Below are 8553 nucleotides of genomic sequence, written 5' to 3' on the forward strand. Positions count from 1 at the left end.
TGTACCTCGACCGACTCACCTTAAAAACACTCACACGGGTAAAACCGTTAGAGTAATTCAGGTGTGGGTTCCAAAAAGTCTAATCTAATTCGGACCCAAATAGATAAGGGTACCATGGTTGTACATTCTTCTTACAGGTACTATCAGTAAAATCAGTCGAGAAGAATAGTGCAACAGAAAGGTCAACGTGGTATCTTGATAGCGGATGCTCCAGATACATGACTGGAAACAAAGATTTATTATCCAATATCATACACTACAAAGGGCCTAAGATTATTTTTGGCGATAACTCGAAGGGTAAGACCGTGGGTAAGGGTAAGATTACTCATGGTAACTTTATCATTAATGACGTATTGCTCGTTGATAACTTGTGTTATAATCTGATCAGCATCAGTCAACTATGTGACAATGGTTATATTGTTGAAATTCTTAAACATTCTTGCTTGATCAAATCTAGAAACGACGATATTATGCTAACCGGACTAAGAGAACAAAACACGTATAGGCTGAATTGGCAAAGTGAACAACCGATAGTTCCTACTTGTTTTGTTGCTCAGAATGATAAGAAGTGGTTATGGCATAAACGGCTCAACCATTTAAATTTCAAGTCCATTAAGCATCTGAGTAAACATGAGTTGGTTCTTGGCTTGCCCAAAGGTGATTTTAAAAAGGATAGAGTTTGTTCCGCTTGTCAGCAGGGTAAACAGGTGAGAGCCACTTTTAAAAACAAAGGATGCTCATCTTCTTCCAAATGCTTGGATCTGTTACATATGGAACTGTTTGGTCCTATACCGATCAAGAGCTTAAGGGGAATGAGATTACCTTAGTGATTGTGGATGATTACTCTCGGTTTACTTGGGTAATTTTCTTATCATCCAAAGATCAAACTGCTACTTACCTGATAAAAATTTTCAAACGTATGCAAAATGAGAAACATACTGGGATAGACAGGATCAGGAGTGATAGAGGCACTGAGTTTTTAAACAAAACCCTTGAATCCTATCTAGATGACCAGGGCATCAAGCATGAGTTATCTGCTGCTCGGATTCCACAGCAAAACGGGGTTGCTGAATGAAGAAATCGAACTCTTAAGGAGGCAGCTAGAACTATGATTGCTGATTCCAATGTATCTCAAAGACTCTGGGCAGAAGCAATTAACACAGCATGTTACACTCAAAATAGATCTATGATTAACAAGAGACACAACAAAACACCATATGAGATCTGGAATGGCACAAAACCTGATGTCTCGTATTTTAAAGTATTTGGTTGTGTTTGTTATATTCATGATAATGGAAAACATCGCCTGACAGCTTTTGATGCAAAAGCAGATGAAGGCATATTTGTTGGATTTTCCTTAGTCAGCCGAGCTTACAGAGTGTTCAACAAAAGATCACTGACTATAGAGGAATCCATTCATGTTATTTTTGATGAAACTACTGTATGTGTAGGAAAGTCTCAAACTAACATTCAAGATTTAGCCAGCAGGCTGAAATCAACCGTTCTACAGGATGAAAGTGATAGTGATGACCCTCCTGACACAAGATATGAGCAAGCAGAAGAGATTATTCAACCCAATGAAGGAGGAGTAGATCACATCAATGACGAACAGATAATCGGAGAGGGTGCTATTGAACCTAACAATGCAATCAGGGATGAGGAAGACACTCAAACAGGCGCAAATCCTCTCGGACCAAATCTTCGGTGGAGTAAAAATCACCCACCTGATCTGGTCATCGGTAACCCTGCTGCACCTATTCGTACACGAAATCAACTGATTGATGAGCTATTGCATGCAGCTTTCATTTCACAGCTAGAGCCCAAACACATAGATGAAGCATTACAAGATGCTAGCTGGATTGAAGCAATGCAAGATGAACTAAACCAGTTCACTAGAAACAAAGTGTGGAATTTAGTCCCTCGACCGACAAATCAAAACATCATAGGCACCCGATGGGTGTTTCGCAACAAATTGAATGAGGATGGGACAGTGGTAAGAAATAAAGCCCGACTGGTTGCTTAAGGATTCAGAGAAGAGGAAGACATTGACTTTGACGAATCATTCACTCCAGTAGCAAGGCTTGAGGCTATCAGAATATTCCTTGCCTATGCTGCTTACAAAAACTTCAAAGTATATCAAATGGATGTCAAGTCAGCTTTTCTCAATGGTCTACTTCAAGAAGAAGTATATGTTGAACAACCACAAGATTTTATCAACTCTTTAACTCCTAATTTTGTTTTTAAGCTTGATAAAGCTCTTTATGGCTTAAAACAAGCACCGCGTGCATGGTATGATACGTTATCACAATTGCTATTAGATCATGTCTTTACTATAGGAACGGTCGATAAGACTCTTTTTAAGTTTGTTAAAGGAGATCACATCTTACTCGTTCAAATATATGTAGATGATATTATATTTGGATCAACTAATCCTTGTCTATGCGAGAAATTTTCTAAGATGATGCAGGAACAGTTTGAAATGAGCATGATGGGAGAATTAAATTTCTTCCTCGGACTACAAGTCCAGCAGCTGGATAATGTCATCTTCATAAATCAAACTAAGTACACCAAAGAACTTATCAAGAAGTTTGGTATGGAGAATTGTTCTGCCATTTCTACCCCTATGAGTGCTTCTATTAAACTTGACAAAGATGAAGCAGGAGCACCAGTTGAGGTAACTATGTATCGAGGTCTAATCGCTTCATTACTTTATCTTACGGCCAGTAGACCAGATATTATGTTTGCTGTATGTTTGTGTGCAAGATTTCAAGCAGCACCGCATTACAATGCAGCCAAAAGGATTATTAAATATCTTAAAGGCACTAAAAATGTGGGTTTTTGGTACTCCAAAGACTCAAAATTTAACCTTGTTGGTTATTCAGATGCAGATTATGCAGGTTGCAAGATTGACAGAAAAAGCACTAGCGGATCGTGTCAATTTTTGGGAGATAGACTTATTTCATGGTTCAGTAAGAAGCAAACATCAATTGCCACCTCTACTGCTGAAGCAGAATACCTTGCAGCTGGTAGTTGCTGTGCTCAAATACTGTGGATACAACAACAGCTTAGGGACTATGGAATCAAGTCAAATGAAGCTCCTATATTTTGTGACAACACGAGTGCTATTGCAATCACTCAAAATCCAGTGATGCATTCCAGAACCAAGCACATTGATGTGCGCCATCATTTCATTCATGAACACGTACTCAAAAAGGAGATTCATATGATCTACGTACCTACTGACCAGCAGGCAGCAAATATTTTCACCAAGCCATTGCCGGACGCTAAGTTTTCTTATTTTCGCAATATTCTTGGTTTAATTGATTTAAACTAAGACAAACATGAGTTTAGGGGGAATAATCGTTTATTTAATTTCAAGCACAAAATACTTTCATTACATGGAGTGCTTAACCCTAACCCCTAGTGAGTCTGAAGTCATCATGAGCCGCAGAAATTCTGCTTCTCATTTCACGAATCCACTCTATCATCCAGACAGAGAGCGAGCCTTGACCATTGTAGACGTCATCCTCAAAATAGATATTTTGCATCTCGTCTCTTTCTGCCAACAGCATCATGAGTCGAATAGCAGATGACCTTAGCACCACACAAGTGCTCTGGGTTCGCAAGCAACGCTTGCACCATAACAACCCTGCAGCAAGGCCTGGACTAAGAGGCACAACACCTGAACGATATTTACGGCGAATGACTTCCATCATATGCCACACGCTCATGACTCTTTCCACGACTCTGGTTCTGTAGATGGACTTTTGTCTTTCGAAATCGGATTCATCCATTTTTTGTTTGTTATTTGTTATTGTTTCAACTAAGCTATGATTTATTTACTTGTTAACATCACAGTATTTATAGGCGAAGAATACCGAAGGCCAAAGGTCATGAATGCCAACAGTTACCCACTGAATTATCTTCGAGAAAATCCGGAAGAGATACTGGCTCAGACTGTTGATAAGCCTATATTATCGATATTGTGCACTCTTGCATTTATTTAAAAGCTTAAAAGATTTATTATTTGCAACAGTGATTTGTCATTATTAATATCTGTTTTCTTTCTCGATGATATCTCGTTTAATGTGTGATGTAACGTAACTTTATTGCTTATTGATTACTGTTTCTTAAAAGCAGATAATGCGCAAAATAAATTTGTTTATTTCAAAAGAGAGAGAAGGACATATTACATGAGAGCCCTAAAGGCCTCAAGAGCCCTACCGATCTCCTTTCCCACCTCACTCTTCCAAGAGAGCATGAAGAACATAAGCTCCCTGGTAGGAGAGCGAACGTAGCCAAGATCATCCGACCAGATACGATCCAGTCCTTCTAGCTCTTTGTAGAGCAAGAGGAGCAACAGGCCCTCTGGACTGAAGACTAACATCGGGTCCGACGACCCCAGCTTGTTTTCATATTGCTGCACAAGGGCAGCATAGTCTCTCTCAGAATCATGAGGATGGACAGTTGAGAGAAACAGACGCAACTCTTCAATCGTCTCCATTTCTTCAACAACCTGGAAGAACACAACATCTTCGTACTCTCGAGACCTTACTCTCGTCAGAGCAGCGGCGAATTCTACTGCCAAATCACCTCCAGGACCCGGCATACTGTTTTCTGATTTATTGAATGATTTCTTATTGTTACACGAATGATATATTCACGTCATATTTATAGGCATAAAAAGGAGAAGGTGAAACATCGGGTGATATCAATCGTCTACTGAAAGGATCATGCATAAAATCATTACTCTGCAAACCGACGGCGTGTCCAAGACATCACATATCCTGATGTCAGACAATCAAGAATGATTATAGTAATTGGAATTCGAATCCAACCGCCTTATATTATATTTTATTATATTATATTCATCGTCCTTACTTTAATTTACCGCGTATCTTTCACTCTCTCTCTTTTTCAAAATTCAAAATTTTAGGTGATGTGGCACCATATTTATCGATCATTTCACACATCTCACACAAAAACGTGTCTTGCAAATCGAACTCATATTCACTTTTTTGCATCTGCATTCTTCACAAACTATTGATCAAATATTTTGTTTGCAGAAAAACTCAAGGATGTCTTTCCAAAAGACTTTTCTGGCTATTAATTTCGATGAAATCCATTCCATCCAGAATGCGGAAATTTCAGCCATGTTCAACATGATTGAAGTTTCAGGACTTCGCAAATTTCTTATCTCTTGATCAACGGTCAACTATGATCTGGTCAAGGAATTCTTTGAATCCGCCCAACTACATCATGATAGCATCATATGTATCATCAGAGGACGGAAGATTGAGTTCAATCAACGTTCCTTTGGCGATACTTTTAACTTGCCCACAACCGGTTTGATGAAATGCGCAGACTTACCTAACGGTAATGCAACCCACTGGGCAGCTCAATTCACACTTGATGGCTCACCCATTAAGGTCAATGGCCTCAAACAAAGCTTGAATCCAGCATACAGACTATTGGCTAACATAGTCGCAAAAACTCTTTTAGCCAAGGCTGGTTCCTACGACAAGATCACTCTCGAAAAGCTTCAGTACATGGCCTCCATTGCCTCCCAGTTGAACTTTAACTGGTCTTCGATTCTTTACTCTACTTTATGTGAAATGATTAGAGGCAAAGGACAATCAGAAGGTTTTGCACTACAGATATGTTATCTACTTGCAGCCCTAGATGTTGACTCCTCAGACTATGAAGTCCTTCATGCATCCAAATGGTTAAATGCAGTCAAAATCCCTCTGTTCTTAAACAAGATTCAGGTGAATTCTGACCAGCTCAGGACTATCAAACGAGAAATTGGGGCAGATCAACAAACTGCCAAAAGCACTGCAGCTCCCCAAGTCAAGCATACTCGACCGATCAGACAACCTATTCAAGTGGACTCTGATCTGGAGGATGAGGTTAGTGATAATGCTCCCTTAGTTCAAGTATTCACTCACCCCTCTCCATACCAAAAGGCAAAAATGGCTCCCAAGCCATCTCACCCAAAACCAAAGAGGATCAAGTTGCTATCTACAGTTCACACCCCAACGTCTCAACTGACCACAACAACCACTGAAGTCTCAACATCCGAAACACTATCTACTCACCCAATTCAAATTCCCCAAATACCTTCCGAACCAATTTACAGCACCATTGTTACCACATTACCCATTTCTCTGCCCTCACCGACTTCTTCATTTGATATTGCTGCCGTCATCAGTCAGCAAATCTTGAGAACACAAGAGTTGGTTGTGAAAACCCAGATTCCTCCACCAAAAGGAATCACTATCCAGGAACCCTCGTTCTCTGTACTGACCACAACCTTAACCGACCCTCAGGGCAAAGGAAAAGCATCTCTCATCCCATTTCAAAAAGCCCAATCGGTAGGGAAAATGGAGGTTCTTATCATTATTTTTAGCATTCTCCTGGCTGTGCGGTTCAAACTACAGGAATTTGATGAATGGGTGCACTATCGTCTGAATGCTTCATATTCTCAGATCTTGCTTGAGAATAAACTGGAATACCTTTCCAAATTAGAAGACAAGATGTTCATTCTCACTGCCACATCAAGTCTTGAAACAGCACTCGACAGATATAAGTTGGTGGACGTTCAGCTCCGTGATAGTCTCGCCCGATATATTCTTGCCAAAAGAGAAGAGCACTATCAGCCGATGAGCAAAACTACCAAAGATGACACTGAAGTCATCTTATGTCTTAAGCAGTGAGTTGATGTCACTGACACCTTTTTAAGAGAATATCGGCTCAAATATTCCATCCCACTACCGGACAATGAATACATACAGACGTATAACAACGAAGTTCAGGCCATGATCTCTCTTCTAGATTCTCATGATAATTTGGAAGCATCTGACTTCGTATTCTCAGCAGAGGAACATGAATTTATTGCGGCACAAGACGAATGCCCCTTGGCATACTTTTTGTTTGCTTCCTCATCAGCCGCTGAACCTGCATCAAGTGCTGATCTCATCACAGACCCTCAACTGATTGACCCAATCACAACAATTGCTGGTGAAAATCTTCCTGAGATCCCACTCACATCAGTCTCAGATGTTATGCAATCAATTTTTGATGATGAACAACCAACATCTCCTCTTCTAGAGATCCATTCTGAAGACTCGCCTCAATCGACGACTGACGGCTCGCAGCCCTCCAGTCCAATTCACCAAACAGATCAGGTGATTGGAATCGATGTTCGTTCATCGATCGAGACCACCAAAGTCTCGCCTCCAAAAGATCAAACTGCCACACTTGCTTCAACTTCAGTTCCTGACTCCGAACCAGCGAATTATGCTTTGGAACGCATCGTAGAAGATCTTCGCGTGACCACACAGCGACTCAGCAATCGCATACAAGGACAAGACGCTAGAATTGACAACACAAGATCAACAATTATGTCTCGTCTTAACAGTTTGTCTTCTGAACTCGGCAGATGCATCACTGAACTGAAAAACTACAAAGAACGCAATCTTCGAGCTATGGGTACTATTGCCGAACAGGTCTCTCAAACTGTTCGTCGCACGAATGAGCATACTTCAACGCAAATCTCAGTTCTTCAGGCTGACTTAACCGCTCATATCGACTCCCGTATTGACACTTTTCAAACTACTGTCGGTGCTCAACTAGGAGAGATCATCTCTCATCTCGCCCGTGGTGATGTCAAAAATGGGGAAGTATCCAGAAAATCAGTTGACACCTCTCCATAGAGAATGCAAAGGAAGTAAGGTACATTTTATGTACATTTTATTTACTTAACGCAATGTAGGTGTAATAGGTTTTCACTGCTACTTATCAATGATTGCTTGTAACATTAATTGTTCAATGCAATTCATCTTCGCAATGAATTCATTTCGTCTACTATCTTCTTTAAATGATTTTTGGGGCCTAGGTTTTGTCATCACCAAAAAGGGGGAAATTGTTGAATCCTGACTTTTGGTGATAACAAAACAATACTTTGTTGTTTAGTTGGCCGCCATTTATTTGTATAAGCAGCTACGTCAACCAAACAAATACATATCTACCGACGTCAGCCAAAGCATGCAAAGCATTTGTACATCAACCGAACAAAGACATATCTACCGACGTCAGCCAAAGCATGCAAAGCAGTTGTACGTCAACCGAAAAAAGACATATCTACCGACGCCAGCTAAAGCTTGTCAACCAACGAATAATGCAAAACAATTGTATGTCAAACGGAACAAAGACATACCTACCGACTGAGATATCTACCAAACTTCAAATACAGAAAGCTACATGCTACATTTCAAAATTACAGTTTCCCAGATCTCAGAAAGTGACAAGACAACTGAAAAGCAAAAGGACGAAGCATTTAAGGATTCATATGATAAAGTGAGAAAGCCTTAAATAGCATTTAATGTGAGCGACACATTGAATAGACAATTAAAGGCGCCCCCTGATAAGTGCATTTTGTATGCATTATTTCATGTTATTTTTATGTCTATTTTGTGTGCATTCATATTATTTTTATGTGTTTTTATGTGTTTTAGTGCATGTGTGTGTATTTCACTCCTTGGGTTAATTTTG

General features: G+C 40.0%; 1 protein-coding gene across 1 annotated transcript; it reads left to right on the forward strand.

Annotated features, from left to right (window-relative positions):
• The first annotated feature begins 2593 nt into the window (after window positions 1-2593).
• LOC140861030 (secreted RxLR effector protein 161-like) lies at window positions 2594-3360 on the forward strand. The gene is made up of 2 exons (XM_073264038.1): window positions 2594-3202; window positions 3352-3360. Exons 1-2 carry the CDS (start codon window positions 2594-2596, stop codon window positions 3358-3360), a joined length of 618 nt encoding a protein of 205 aa, XP_073120139.1.
• Window positions 3361-8553: the final 5193 nt, after the last annotated feature.

The sequence above is a fragment of the Henckelia pumila genome, chromosome 4 (assembly GCF_033568475.1).
Source record: "Henckelia pumila isolate YLH828 chromosome 4, ASM3356847v2, whole genome shotgun sequence".
Classification (NCBI taxonomy): domain Eukaryota; kingdom Viridiplantae; phylum Streptophyta; class Magnoliopsida; order Lamiales; family Gesneriaceae; genus Henckelia; species Henckelia pumila.

Coding starts and splice junctions, on each gene's coding strand:
- LOC140861030 (XM_073264038.1), top strand. CDS start 2,594: ATGGAGAATTGTTCTGCCATTTCTACCCCTATGAGTGCTTCTATTAAA.